Source organism: Aethina tumida, chromosome 5, assembly GCF_024364675.1.
Source record: "Aethina tumida isolate Nest 87 chromosome 5, icAetTumi1.1, whole genome shotgun sequence".
NCBI classification, from domain to species: Eukaryota; Metazoa; Arthropoda; class Insecta; order Coleoptera; family Nitidulidae; genus Aethina; species Aethina tumida.
The window spans coordinates 24,181,040-24,196,953 of record NC_065439.1 but is presented as its reverse complement, the minus strand read 5'-3'; the positions used below and the strand labels follow the sequence as shown (position 1 = coordinate 24,196,953).

General features: G+C 34.1%; 1 protein-coding gene across 15 annotated transcripts in view; it reads right to left on the bottom strand.

Annotated features, from left to right (window-relative positions):
* Positions 1-15,914, bottom strand: part of LOC109597627 (muscle-specific protein 300 kDa-like) — a 118,590-nt gene that overhangs the window by 83,982 nt on the left and 18,694 nt on the right. For all 15 annotated transcript variants that reach the window (XM_049967588.1, XM_049967589.1, XM_049967590.1 and 12 more), the window contains exons 3-9: positions 11,418-11,479; positions 10,753-10,848; positions 10,522-10,698; positions 9,013-10,047; positions 8,748-8,949; positions 6,895-8,687; positions 48-6,597 (exon numbers count right to left, since the gene is read on the bottom strand). In XM_049967588.1, the coding sequence (XP_049823545.1) occupies positions 48-6,597; positions 6,895-8,687; positions 8,748-8,949; positions 9,013-10,047; positions 10,522-10,698; positions 10,753-10,848; positions 11,418-11,479 (9,915 nt within the window). The remainder of the gene's footprint in view (positions 1-47; positions 6,598-6,894; positions 8,688-8,747; positions 8,950-9,012; positions 10,048-10,521; positions 10,699-10,752; positions 10,849-11,417; positions 11,480-15,914) is intronic.

The following is a 15,914-nucleotide window of genomic DNA, read 5'->3' as shown; positions in this document are numbered from 1 at the left end:
AAATGAAGTGTTATAAATCAATATAGCAATTAACTCATTACACTTACCTATGTCAACGATGTGTTGTTTGAGAAGGCCATTCAAATCGTCGAATTCTCCCTTAAGGATTTCAACACCTTTTGGTGCTGTGCTCTTTGCTACTACAATAAGTTGCTGTTTCAGTGCATCAAGCAACTCATTACCCTCACTTTCGCTATTCTTTTTCAAAGTGTTTATAGCCGCAATTCTCTTAGTAATGTCTGTCTTTTCACCACTGACGTCATCAAATTCTTGTAGTTTCTCGTTTTGTTTGCCAATCCAGTCCTTAAACGCTGCTACTTGTTGGTTGTATGAATTATGGGTTTCAACACAGCTCTCCAAATTCTTTAATAATTCCTCAGACTTTGTAACAATACTGGCAAAAAGATGCTTTATTGATTGTAGATACACATTAAGAGACTTGTCGTGAGTTTGATCGACAAGTTGCTGAGCTTTATCACACACTGATTCCACAAGAGCTGTATGTGACATGATTTCTTGGTGCATAATCTTGTGATTTTGTAATTGGGCACGTTTTTCTTGCAAAGTGGATTTTAACTCTGTGTGTTGATGCATTGCTTTTTCCACATCCTTCAGCCACTTTGTGAGTTGTTCCTGTGCAGCAGTAAAATCGGAGAATTGCAACAAACATTGATCCAACTTGTTTGTGGCACTTTGTAAATCTTCTGCAAACGTATCCCAAATTGTTCTAATGTTTCTCAATTTTTGGCGAACTATTTCACGTCCATCTGGTGACGTATGTGCGTAAAGTCTCTCTCCTTTGTCCAAAAGATTGTCAAATTGACCAGATCTTTGGTTTCTTTCGTCGATAAGCTCCCTTATTTCTTTTTGTCTGTTTTGTAAAACATTTAAATCTCCAACAATGTGACACAAATCTTGTAATTCCTCTTCTTTACCTGATAACCAGTGTAAAAATTCGTCGTATTCCTCATTAAAGTCTTGATGTTCTTTTACGAAACCTTCGTATCTGTTAATCGCTTCCTTTGCGTTGTTTTTCAAGTGTTGGTATCTTGACAAAAATTGAGTGAGCCTCTGACTAGGTTCAATGGTTCTAATAATTTCTGCAAAGTTGTTGAACTCCGGTTCTTTCTGAATAATTTCTTTTTCTAAGTTCTTTAACTTTTCTAAATGAGCCCTCTTGGCATCTTCAGTATTTCTTAAACTTTGATCTTTAACTTGGTATTCCTTTTGTTTCAACCATGCTTCCAAAGATTCACTAAGTTTCTCTACTTCTGCGTATTGATTGTTTATGTCGTTAAGTTTTTCTTGTGCGTCTGAGCATAGCTCTAAGAAAAGCTTCCAGGATTTTTCTTGATCTTGGAAACTGTTGATTAAGGGTGGGTGTCCTGCAGGGGCAGTTTGGGCTAAGACAACATCCAATTGAGCTTTACACGAAGCAATAATTTTGTTTCCTTCATCAGTTTGTGCTAACAAGTTCTCAACTACCGTGAGTTTTGCTTCTGGTGATTCTGATGACGTTTCGTCTACTAAAAGTGCCGCTTCAGATGTCAACGCACTTAACCAATCATGGCATTTTTCAATGGCTTGGTTATAGGCATCATGTTGTGTAACATAATCTTCCGCAAGATCAATACGTTTGTTAACCTCTTGAGCTAGATTGTTGTAATCGTCAAGGTTCTTTTGTAATTTGTTTTCTGCGTCAGCATCAGACAAGTTTCCAATTTTATCTTGTAACTGTTTTAGAATTGTCTTATGCAGATTTACGTCCTGAGATAATGTTTTGTAGTTGTGTAGGGTTTGTTTCTTTTCAAGTAAAGTAGAATCAAGTTTCATTTCACCTCCTAGTTTTGATTCTGCATCAGTAATCCATAAGTGAACTTGTTGTAGACTGTCATCGAAGGAGTGTCGTTGCATCAATGTGCTTTCCACTTGCTTATATATAACATTCACTCTGTCCAATAATCCTTCGGACTTGTCTCTTAAAGTTCTGAGTTCCGTTCTAATAGCTTCTCTATTTTCTGGGGTAATACCTGAAAACAAAGCTTCTCCATGCTCTACAGCCCTTGACAATAAAGTTTGGCCTTTTTCTTTCTCACTTGCAAACTTTTTAAGTTCTTCCAAAGTTGCTTGATTTGGTTTAGCAGCAATTTCAGCAAACGTTTTAACTTTGTCTTCAGCTTGTACAAGCCAATTTTCCACATCGTTTATACTATTTCTATATAATTGCTTATATTTATTAAGCTCATCTAACTTTTCTAAGTAACTAGTTAAGAATTTGGTTATGGCGTCATATCTTGCATTGAAATGTTGTACGTATTGATTCACTCTGGATTCCGGTATTTCTTTAACTAGTTCCTCGCTAATTGGAGCCAATTGTTTCAATTCTTTTTCATAAGCCAAAACTTCTTGTTGTAATTTTTTAACGTCAGCAATCTTATTATCCACAGTATTTAAATCAATTTGTGTGGAGCTCTCTGCCTTAACTCTATTTTCTGTATCTTTTAGCCAAGAAGCAACTGCGTCGGAAAGACTATCATATTTATCATGAATGGCAATATTACGTTCCAATATCTCTTTAGTGTTGGCATAGCTTTGTTTCAGATTATCCAAATCCAACAAAACGTGATCTTTTTCAGCAGTTAGTAGTTTAAAGGATTCAGGTGATTCAATTTGTTCAAGAAGGGCAAGTGAGTTTTCTAATTCATCCTTTCGTTTGTCACAATCTTGAATAGCTTTCTGAATTGGCTCCAATGAGTTGAGCTTCACTTGTAGATTATACTTGTCACTAGATGGCTCTGGTTGACACCATTGTATTTTATCTTTATGTGTATCAATAATTCTTTGAAGAGCTCCGTATTTCTCATTGTGGAATTTCTTTAAGAAGTTTAATAATGAATTTTCTATCTTATTTGTGTGTTGGATTATGTCTTCATAACGTTTCTTTAACATTTGCTGTTCTTTAGGTATGGCGTCACCAAACGTTGGGTAATTTTGTCTCATGACTTGAACTTCTCTATCGATTTGTTTAATATTACCATCACAACCCAGAAGTTTTTGTTTTAGGTCTTTAACTCTAAGTAGTCTTTGTAATATTTTGTTGTTGTCTCCTGACAAATCTTCGCATTTGATAATTTCTTCTCTCAAACCAGAAATTTGGCTATTAAGATCTTTAATGTTATTTCTGATGGATCTGTCTTTTTCGCCAAAGGTTGACGTGAGTGATTCTAGTTTTTGGGCAGTATTATCTAGTTCAACGAATTGGTCATCTAAAAGATTTACCAGTCCCTGCAAGTTAGGGATTTCCTTTCCATCAGTTAATTTCAATAACTGAGTATATTTGGCTGGAATACTTTGCTTGAGTCTTTGTTGAGCAGGTAATTCTTCTTTGTATTTTGCTAATTTTACTGAAGCAACTTCAACTTCATTCGGCTTTTCCGCCGCTTGGTTCAATGCTGTATTTTGTTCACCAACCCACTGAAGCAAATTATTTTTGGTGTCTTCGATGTGTTTCCATATAGTGGATTGTGATTCTGTAGTTTGTACTATTCTCAAAATTTTTTCGTACACTCTTGACCAAACCTCTTGTACTATTTGTAAATCTCTCTTAACTTCTTCTTCTATACCTGGCATGTCTTCTGCCTTCTTAATTGTTGTTTGACCTTTGTTGTTGGCTTTATCAAGAGCAGTTTTCGTTTTCTTCAGGGCTTCTAAGGCTTTTTTGGCTTTATCAAAGTTAATATTAGCTTGTATTATATCATTAGGAATATCCAGGTTGTCCACTGTTTTATCAATTTTTCCGATGTCTTTGACCACACGATCTTTTGCTTCTTGGAATTCATTCCAAGCAAATATAATGTCTGATAATTTAAGTTTCTCATCCTTAATATCTTCATTTACTTTGTTCCAATTACTTTCAATTGTGGAAACAGAGTTTTGAATGACAGATACATTTTGTATGTCTTCCTTCATTAACTGTAAGGCTTCTTTACGAAGTTCTTCCTTGACCGGTGATTTGTCTACTTGACTTTCCAATAACTTGCCTAGTAGCTCTACTGCTTTGGGTAGGTCACTGGAGTGCTTAACATCTGCATTTATTAACTGCAGTTGATTAGCAGTTTTGTTTAAGTCAGCATTGATTTGTTGTTGTATATTCTCAAATTGGTTCCAGTGGGACTGAACCTTTTGAAGACCTTCCAATTTGTCAGCCAATTGAGATTTTAAGTTAATAGCTTTAACTTCAATTTCCCGTACAATATTATCTGCACTTCTAGGCAAGGCAGTTTGTTTATCGAGAATTACAATATCTGGTCTACTGTCAATTGCAGGAGCCTGCTGCTTCCAGGTTACAATTTTCTCAATGACGGTATTAATTTCAGTGGTAAGTTTTTGCAAATTCTCAGGAGCATTTTTCTCACTCTCCAGAATATTTTTGATATGACTCAATTGATTGTTGGTATCTCCGTGCCAATTTAAAAGTTCTATCCACCTTTCAAGTGAGTATTTCTTTTCTTGCAGTCTATGCTCTATTTCTTGGTTATGTTGTACTAAGGTTGTGTACTCCTCGTTAAGACCTTCGTTTTCTTTTTGTGGAGTATGCAGAGTAATTTCTTTTACCTCACTGTATATCTGGTTGAACAACGGTTGCTTCTCGTGATGTTCTTGCAATAAATTGTGAACGTTGATAAGAGCACTTTCAACTTTGTCTGCAGGAATTTCGTCAATTTGAGCTGCATTTGATTGAATATTTTCTAACCAGTTGGAGAATTCGGACACTTTAGTTTGGAAATCATGTTTGGCTAATATAGCATCAGATACATCATTAATTTTAGCTCTGACTCCTTCAGCAAGTTGTGTTACTTTAGTTTTGAGTTCTTGCACTTGGTTTTTGACGAAAGCGGCCCCCTCAGGGTTCACATTGTAACTAATGCTGTCTGATGTTTGGGTTAAAGCAATGAGTTTAGCTTGTTGTTCAGATATTTCATTGTTGAATGCTTTCAATTTGGCTAATTCCTTTTCTAGTTTGTCGACGTTGGGTGTGTTAAGGTTTACTGACTTTTCAGCAAGTAGTTTTTCACTTTTATCAATCCAGTGTTCCAAATGTTGGGCGTTTTTGTCAAATTCTACCCAATTTGTGACTAACTTGTCTAATTTTTGTCCCCATTGTGCGGCGGTATCATGAACAATAGTCCACCTGGTCTGCATCGAGTCCACTTCGTCAGGGGCATTTGTCTTAATTTCCATTTTCTGAGTTAAGCTCTGAACGCCTTGCAATTTTTGTTGTTGGATTTCACACTCTTTAGCAAAATCTTTAGCTTGACTTTGAAGAAGAATAGCTTCTTCCAGGGAACCTGGTTTTGGCACTCCAGTTTGAACTTTAATTTCTGCTTGTTCAACCCATGGCTTAATTTCCTGAATACTGGATTGGTATGCCTGCCAGTTTTTAAGATCTCTGTTTACTGTTACTGCTTGACTCTCGACTGATTTATTGATAGCTACAACTCTATCTTGTAAAGCAACCAGATCCGCCTTTAATTTTTGTGCTTCAGGGTTATCTTCAATAGCCAATTGTTGGGCTTCCTTTCCTAGCTCGTCTAGGAGATTAACTTTATGAACTACTTCAGATTGTAGAATATTCGTCTTGGTCAATCTGTCCTCTGGTGTTACTGTATCTTCTTGTACAGAAGATAGTAGATGTGGTGCTGTTTGTGTTGTCCAATTTTGAAGTTGAGTAAGTTTAGTTTGGAAAGTGGTCCACTTGGTGTTGTGCTCTTGTAAGAATACGACATGTTCTTGTACGTTAGTCAATGTAGTGTTGAGTCGTTGTTCAATATCATGAACTTCTCTATTGAACTGCTGATATTGTTCGGGTCCTGTTTGTTTACCTAAATTGTCAGAAGTTTCTCTGAGTTTTTTAAGTAAATCGTCTGTGTCTTCACGCAATTGAATACACAACTGTTGAGTATTGACGAGTTCATTAGGGAGCATTTGTGGATTGTATTGTGTAGGTGGGATACGTTGCAGATTTTGTTCACCTCGTTCTAGAAGATTGACAATTTCTTGTTTTTGGTCTTCGTATCTCTCCCAAAGGTGTTGAGTGGTTAATAATGTGTGAAGTTTTTGCACTGATTCGTCATAAGTTTCTGTCCAGCCAGTTTCTAGAGTTTTCACTTCTTGAGGAATGAAACTAGGAGCATTTGCATCTCTTGATAGTTCTTTGCCTTTTTGTAGCAAGGACATGATGACTGGTCTTCTCTCGTCTAATTGCGAAATAGATACTTCTTGATGCTTTATTAACTGGTTAACAACTTGCAAACTTTGTGGTTGTGGTTTCTGTTTGGACTGTTCTCTTACAGTCTTCAACCACTCGCACACTTCTCGTACTTCACGACGATAAGAATAGCATTTAGAAAAGGTGTCTGTTTTCACCATAGTTATTTCAATAGAGGGTATTAAGTTTTTGTAGCGCAAAATTAGAGCTTCCAGATTCTTCTGTTCTTTGATGGCTTGTTCCTCTGGACAGTGTGACGATAAAGCATCGTGAGTTTGAACTAACCATTTCATATCTTCTCGTTTAGACTCAGCGTCTTTACAGATGCTCTAAATATATAAAGTTTAATATGTAGATGTTATTCAAACTTTTTACTATATACCATAAACATTTTTAAACATAAAATCGATTAAACTTACTAAACAACTTGAAACTACGAAACTAATGATAATAAAAATAAAATAAATTATTATTGTCTACATCAAAAAATAAATAAATAATTAAACCTTAATTTTATGTCTAGCAATTATTAGATTTATTTACCGTGAGTTCTTTTATCTTCAGAGCCAGATAGCATAAATTATTATGGAATTAGATTAAAAGATTAAAACATCTTAAAAACTCACCTGGAATATGGCCTTTTGTCTTTCGAACTCCTCATCACTGGTCACATCGTTAAGAATGTTTTTCAAATTATCATCCACTTGATCCATCCACTTGGCTATGCTGTTGAATTTCTGGTGGTATTGCTCCCACTTTTCAGGAATTTGATCCAATTCTTGTCTAAGATTCTCCACTTTGACGTTGACATTATTCCACTGTTGTTCAGCTCTGTGGAATGCCTCAGCAAGATTCTTATCTTCTGGGTACTTTTGAGAATACACCTCTGTGATTCTCCTCAAATTCTCCAAGCAACGATAGGTTTCGCCTAAGGGTCCTCTAGATGAGAAGAATTCCTTGTTTCTATGAATAATGGAGTCTACATTTTCTTGTCTACTAAATGCGAGATGTTCGTTATTGATTTCTTTCTCTATTTCCTTGATGTAATAGTGGAAAGTCGTTTCGTCTAATCTAAACTCTAATCGCATAAGATGCAACGGCGCGAACGACATAACTTCTTTCCATTTCTGTTGCAATTGATTAACTGATGACAGAATCGGGCCATGTTGGTCCTTAGGAAGACTGTTGCACAGGTCTTGTGAACTTTGAACTAAGTCATGCATCCATCTTTCGTTAACGGATTGGAAGAAAATTTTGTGTTCTTCTACGACCTCCTTGCTGTCGATCCTCTTTTCAGAAATTAATTTTTCGGCGTGACTAAGCCAGTTGGAAATGACACGTTGGGATTCGGAGAAGTTGTACCAGCAGCGAATAGCTTCTTGCAGGCGTTGTTCCCATAGTTGTGCGTTTTGGGTGACATACGCAAACTTATCGTTGAGTTGTTCCATTTTTGCTGTCATTGCTTCAACGTCGGGATTCTTAGCTTGATCGACAGATTTAATGATATTGTTCATAACTTTGTTTTTGCTGTCCAGCATAGATCTATAATAGAGAGTACGTGTGAAGAATTTCTTAACCATATCAACTTGCTCTTTGAGTTGTTCCTTGTCACCTTCGAGGGTAAGACTACTTAATAAACTCTCTGCATTATCGAGCCACTGGTTGATTTCTTTCTGACCGGCTTCCAAAGATTCTTGTTGAATCAATAATTGGTTGAATAAATGTATCTGGGCAGGAATTAAAGCTCTTACTTTTACTAAGGCTTCCTTCTCTTGTTTTAAGATACTCATCATTTTTTCAACGTCTTCTCTCGATAAGTCTTGAATAATGTTTTGGAAAGTTTTAGAAATGTTCTTGAACAAGTTCTCCATCTCTTCTATCTCACTTTGTAACTTCATGAGATTGTTGGTGTGCTCCCGGATTCGCTCCATAGAACCTAAACTGGGCGAACTCAATACGTTTTCGGCCTTTCTCAACCAGTTTGAAAGTTCTTCCAAGCCAGCACGGAAGTCCTTACGATTTCTAAGAATGTCGCCAGCATGACTATACTTATTGACCTGTGGGTAAATCCTCTCCCATCTTTCAGTCATATTTTGATAACGATCCCTTAGTTCGAGTGCGAGATTTTCTTCTATGGTTGCAATGAGGAAAGCAACAGTCTCTCCCAATTCTTCGTATGTTTTCTTCCAAACGGAAATATCTTGGAAGAATTCCATCCTTTCCTCTTCTGGAAGTAACATTGCCTGTTCGGCCTTGGACAGCCAAGCATCGAAATGTGGTGCTAACGAATCCCATCTGTTCCAATGAGCAACTACTTCTTCCAGGATGCTTTGTACGCAACGTAGTTCCATAGATACACGTTTCCATTTGTCCGCCGTGTCTTGCATGAAGTGGTCGATTTGTTGAAGTTCTTTTTTACCTATAAAAATATTATTTATATTGTTTGATGTCTATGAAATTAATAATTTTGTTTACTTACTTATGTTTCCGTCTCGTTTGTATTCTTCTATAACAGCTATCATATCTTGGTAGGCTTTATTGAATTCTTGGAAAATGTGATTCTTTGATACGAAATTTCTGTACTGGTCTAGTAGTTGTAGAACTTTATCTACACGTCCATATTTGGCATTCCATGCTTTCAGTTTAATTTCAGTAAGTTGCAAAAATGCAATAAGGCAACACTGTAATATAAAAAGGTATAACTATAAATTTGCTTTCATTACTGTATTTCATTAATATTTTACCTTATGTTCAAGGAACTTCAGTCTCACTCTTCTCTGGGTAGCTTTAGGTCCAATTTCATTCAGTCTAACAGCCATATTGTTCAACTGTTCGGAAGGCACTTCTCTGGCTAGGGGTGAGTTACGGGCTAGGGCAAAACGTTGCTGCACAGCTGGCAGGTCGGCGAAGAACGCCTTGTGTTCCTCCAACTTGCGGCTGATGATGGCGGCGGTCTCTTCGTTCATAACCGTGGGGATTTCATCGAAATAAATCAATCTCTCGGCCTTCGCCAGCCATTCACCCACGTATTTGAACTCTCCAGGAAGGAGGGAGTCCAAAAGCCACAACCAATAATGTAGTTGGAGGTCTAATTTGTTCCAAAGTTTCGAGACGTCGTACCACGACTCCTTGGCAATTGAAATCACACTTTGGGACTCTATGAGTCCCTTCAATTTTTTATACATCTTTTCCTTGTCGTCAACTTCTGATTTGAAGGCTAAATATTCGTTAAAGTCTAAGGGTAGGGAATTGGTTTGTTGCAAGTGGTCCAAATATTGTGTCTTCTTCAACAACCACGACAGTAATTCACTGTATTCTTCTTGAATAGTTGCTATCGCGTCTGGTCCTGTGGATTTGGGTTCTGGGTATTTTTGTAGGAACTGTGCTACGTAAGTCATAATACATCTTTCGTCTGGTTTGGGTACGTCAACGTCTTCAGGATCGAGCAGTCTGGTAATACCTAGTTCGTTCTCTGCGACGTCGAAGGCTGTCTCTAATCTAGTTTTATTTGATTCTTTCTTTAATTCGGCAATGTCGACTAAATTCTTCTTAATGGCGTCAATGATGGCCAAAAATGCGATGCCATCTCTCCAACTGGCACCGAAATCTTTGATTTCCAATCCGGAATCTCTGGGCAGAGCGTTGGACACCCAGTTGAGCAATGTTTTGCGGGCACCTTGTTTCCATTTGTCTTTGGATGATGTGGTTCCAGCGCTTTCTAAGCTGCTGGTGGAACCCCATTGCGCCAAGTATTCCAAGGCACGGCTATTTTCTTCGATCTAAACGAGAATTTGTGGATTAGAATAATGTTTTTTAAACCCACTGAAAGGGACAGGTCATAAAGCTACTCAAACAAGCAGTGTTCAATGATCAAACAATGATAGTATAACTTTGTTAACAATCAATTTTTCAAATGATTTTGATATATAATAAGGAAAATGAAAACAATTGCACACAATTACAATGAAGTTTACATTGATTGATCTTTTAGTGTGGCTATGGACTTACCGACGACCAACTATCCAGATGTTGTCTCCGATGTAGCTTAGAATTGTTAGTATATTAGTTAAATGGTGCACTAGCATTTAATACTCTACTTTATGATATCTATTTTACATTAGTAATATTAATTTTTATCATTATAAAACTTTCTACGAAGGTGCAAACTTTAATTGAGTAACTTTTAAGTTACATGATATCTTTGTTGAATATTTTATAACGATGCTAAAATAAAGTTTTATCGTAAAATTTACCTGGAAATATAAAATGATAGTCCAAATAAGACCCAAGACAACTGGTGGTCTCCCATCCACCAAGTCACTCGAGTTGATGTTGACTAGTTTAATCCTTTTACTTTGCAGAAACTGTAGAGCCGTGTTGGCATTGCTCAAAAAGTGTGGTCTTCTCAAAACTCTACCTCTCTCCACAGGCTAAAAATAAATGACGTTTTTATTTGTTTTCTTAGATTACTCTTAAAGACTTACCAGTCTTTCTCCAGACAACACTTCAAGAAGTGCAATTAGTTTGGTACCATCCTTCAAGTCTTCAATCAAATCATCTACTCTAAGCGGTGGAACTCGCTAGAAAATAAAAATTATCTTAATAGACGTACTAGTCGAGGAATGTAATGTTGTGTGGTAATAAACAACTTCTCGTTGTGTTCTCACTTATCGTTAGACAATCCGAAGTTATAATGAGCTCGATTCCTAATTGGAACGGCAATTCACCCTATCCAACTATCCCCAATTACTTCGAAATCGTTATTATTAATTGAAATAGCTGCCACCTCCGACATTTCAAACTTCGGGATAGGGATCAAACCTTTACGCGTTGTAGAGGCTCGTACCAAGCTCCGTGCCAATCAAGATCCCGTTCATTCACTAATTACAAAAGTTAAATGTTAAGCTAGGTAAGTGATTGAAGAACGTTACACGTTGTTTAGATGATTTCGGCACGGAAACTATGACGTTTGTCGTATATCCGACTGGAAGTTTCCCTAGTATAAATAACTTAGTTAATAGTAAGTTTGGAATCGTAGTCGAATGCAAATATGAAATTGTGTTACGATAAATAAATTTCTATAAATACACACACAGACCGTGGGTAAACATTTCTCATCCTTCGACACACACACCGCCATCGATCTTACCTTAGATAAGTATGAATTGATCCAGTTGACGAATGTCTTCTTTTGCACTCTCTCTTGTTCGTCTGAAACAAAAAGCGAAAGAGTTATAAACGGACCGTCTAAAAATAGATGAAAGGAATGTTTTCATTTGCAGTCACGTAAGGTAACACCGTGTATTACGGTGAAGTTTATTAAATTAAATAAAAATGTGAGGCGGGATAAGTTTCTTAGCGGTGCACCGCTGCGTTGCGTTTGTTTTTGTTTATTGAGGCACGATTTCACTTCGTTAATGGAAATAAAAATGCAATCCAAACAAACATTAACGTTTTTACTAATTGAAAGCTTTTTAATGTTCTTTCTAATTATGCCATTTATTTTTTTCTAATGTTGGAGGTTTAAAACCTCTTTTTGGATATTCAAATGGTATAATTGATTCCAGTTTGCTTTATAAGGACTAAAATTATTGGCAATACATTTGAAGAAGATGCTGTCACACGATTTTGTTTCATTTGTTATTAAACATGTTTGGAAATAAGCCAGTCATTATTGTAAGCATTAAAAAGATGATTTTTGAAATCAATTTCATCAAAATGTTGAATATATGAATTTCACAAAAATTTAGGTATTTGGCAATTGCCAATTTTCTCCTAGTACGCAATGCAAATAAATCTTTATTGATCTTATTATTTTATACGTCGAAATACGAGTTGATTTTCACCAGTATTGACAATGACTTGAAGCTTATAATCCTGATGGCATATTGTGAAAAAAAGTCTTAACCCAAGAAAAATTTAGATGAATATATCGAAGAATTCTCGTAAAATTTCTGCTTCTTCATAACAACACTGGATTACTTGTCAAATTAAAAACTTAAAGAAAGCTTCAAAATGAGAATGATAAATTCTCCCTCATCCACCATATAATCCAAATATTTCTTCATGTGTCTATTATTTATTTTTGTCATATTTTTACGTAATAAAGGATCTAATTGTGAAAAGTAAGTCAAGATTGAGGTTAAAATTTCTTTTAAATTTCAAGAATCCAGTTTTTTTTTTTCGTGGCATCAATTTACTTGTAGAGTTTGGCAAAAATTGTTAATTATAATGGTGGTAGTTTATTGAATAAAATAATTTTTTAGGTTCTTAATAGTTCATATATATCTGGTCAATAATTTGTTAACAGTAATAACTTAAAGAATATTTTGAAAATTAATAATCTCCAACAAACTAGTAACATATGCAACCCTTAATTTTGTCTAAATATTGAAAATACTATTTCGAACAAATAAATTCTATCTTCTAAAATAAAATTTTAAAATATTCTATATAATGAATCAGTCTTTTAATAATTTTAAATTTGATAGCATAGTGTCAAAAATAAATTTTAAGCCAATAAGAATTTAAATAAATGTATAGAGAAATTTTCGTAAAATGTCTACCAAACCATCTATTCAACTGTTGGTAAATTGTCCCAAGTTCATGATAAAGTTGAAAAAGGAGTTTATTTAATCGACAGAAGAGTGGCTCTGCTTCTTCATGACAACCCATGACTACTTGTCACGTTAAAAACTTAAAGAAAATTTCAAAATGTTAAATTATGAATTCTCCCTTATCCACCTTATAGTCCAGATATTTATTCATATTATTTATTTTTGTCATATTTTTACGAAATAAAGGGTTTAAATCTCAAGAAAGGTTAAAATTTCTTTTAGTTTAAAGAAACCATTTTTTTGGCATGAATTTATTTGTAGAATTTGGTAAAAATTGTTGATTATAATGGTGGTAGTTTATTGAATAAAATACTTCTTCAGGTTCTTAATAGTTTATATATTCCTGGTCTACAATTTGTTCAGTAATAACTTAAAGAATAATATTTTGAAAATTAATAGTCTCCAACAAACTATTGTAGTAACGCTCACAACCCTTAATATTGACTAAATATTGAAAATACTATTTCGGACAAATACAATCTATCGTCTTAATTAGGTTTAAAATATTTTTAGACGTCGCTAGAATTAAATTTAAAAATATTCTAAGCAGTGAATCAGCCTTGTAATAATTTAAATTTTAACCTTTCGTTTTTATGACCGCCGTTGTATAACTCAGATTGAAGCAATGGTCATCTTTATATAGAACTCTTTGAATTATTAATTTCAATGTCCGAAAATGGGGGATGATTAATTGAGTTTACCCGAGTAGAATCAAATGTGCTTTAATCGATTCGTGAACTTCGTTATCAGACCCTATTTCTTTGGGTCAGTTGGGGAAATGAAGAAATCAATAACACAGGTAGTTGAAAAAAAAACTACACTAACTATTTGTAATGAAAACACATGACATCATGCACTATTTATACCTGTTTGTGTCAAGTTCACGTTATGTCGATTTTTAACATATTTGTGTTAATTGCCTTAACTCTGGCAGTTCGTAATGATAATTATAAGTTTTAATGTGTTTGTGATTGTTTATGCCGATGCATATATCACTCTCAGATTGTGCTTAATCCTTTTCAACAATTAATAAACGATATGATTCCTATAAAGTAAAAGTAAAATAAACTGTAAAACAGCTTTATAATTTAATGTTAGTGCACAGCGGTTTAAAGAAGTTTTATAACGAATTGAGCGAGCATCCAATTAATTAAAGGCAGGAAGTTATAAACCATACAAGCACTATTTAACCTCGTTCATTATGTAAAAACTGTTGTGAAAATTTTGCAATTCTTGTTTTACAATGATAATAATATCAGTGTTCCATAAACATTTGTAATGGGTTAAAAATAGCACAGAAACCTATTTAATTCATGGGATACTTATACAATGTTGTTTGTTTATTAGATTTTTTTTGTGAAGTTAAAGGTTATCCGTTTTGTCCATGTCGTACATGTGTTTGTGCTCAAAATGTTGCACCACGTAGATGTACTTTGTAATAAGCCGGTTAATGAAATCATATTGGTGAATTGACTGATGTCAGAACGGAAATGTGGTTGCGTGCACAACCCTTATTGTGCGTGTAAAGAATATAGTAACCTATATATTATTTGTATCTTTTGTAAGTCATATATCTTGGGCCGTAACTTTTTTTACGGGTTTATCTTAATCTGTTCCATCACGAAATATTTTGTCAATACTAAAAATAAACCATTAACTGTACAACGGATATAAAATATGTTATATTATCCTATTACTTTTAGTTGTCATAAATTGTCCATTCCAGTCCAGTTTATTTATGTATTTGGATTAAAAACTTTAATTGCGTTAACACAAGTAAAAATAAAACGTGAGATTTATAATCAACACACATGAACGTCAATTAGAAAGGTTAATAATAAATTACAATTTGAATTCGAGTAAGTGCGGCATTTTAAGATGTTTTAAATTAAGCTTCGAAATATTGCTTCGTTCATTCGGCATGACTGGCCAAGTTATGTTGAGTTTGTCCAAAAGTTATAAAAAGCCTAATGTGAAATGTTATATGATTAGGTGTTTTGCAAAACAAATTCGTTTAATGTGCATTTGACAAGCAACAAATTGTTATGGCAAATTTTAACATACATACAGTGGTTGTCATTATTGTAACAACTATGTTAATTAATATAGGCGTAAGTCTTTTGTTTAATGTGAACAGTTAAATTAATATTACAATAATTTACTATTGTTCATTTATTATAAAAACTAATTCTAATAAAATCCATCATCTTAATTAGGTTTAAAATATTTTTTAGACATTACTAGAATAAAAATAAAAAAATTGAACTTGATAACATAGTGTCCAAAAAAATCTTAACCCAATAAGAATATACATGAGTGTATAGAGGAATTCTAGCTAAATCTATTGGACAATTTCATGACAAACTTGGAAAAAGAACTTATTTATTCAACAGAAAAGTAGTTCTGTTTCTTCATGTCAACACATGAATACTTGTAGCATTAGAAATTCAAAGAAAGCTTCAAATTTTTAAATGGTAAATTCTCAATCATGTACCTTATAATACAGATATTTCTTCATGTGACTACTATTTATTTATGACATATTTTATAGTAATAAAGGGTTTAATTCTGAAGAGGAAGTCAAGAGGAGGTTAAAATTTCCTTTGAAGAACCCAATTTTTTTCTGGTGGCAAAAATTGTTGATTAAAATTGTGGTAATTTATTGAATAAAAGTTAAAAACATAAAATACTTTTTCAGCTTATTAATAGTTTATATCTTATCAATAATGTGTTAATAATAATGCCTTAATTTAGAGTAAGGTATTTTGAAAATTAGTAATCTCCAACATACTAGTAAAATATATAAAACTTAATTTTGTCCAAATATTAAAAATAATATTTTAGACAAATAAAGTCCATCTTCTTAATTAGGTTTAAAATATTTTTTACGTTACTAGAATAATATTTAAAAATATTTTATACAGCCTTGTAATAATTTTAAACTTGATAACATAGTACCCAAAAAAAATTTAACCCAGTAAGAATTTAAAGGAATTGTTGTAAAATTTATACTAATCCATTAAAGCAAC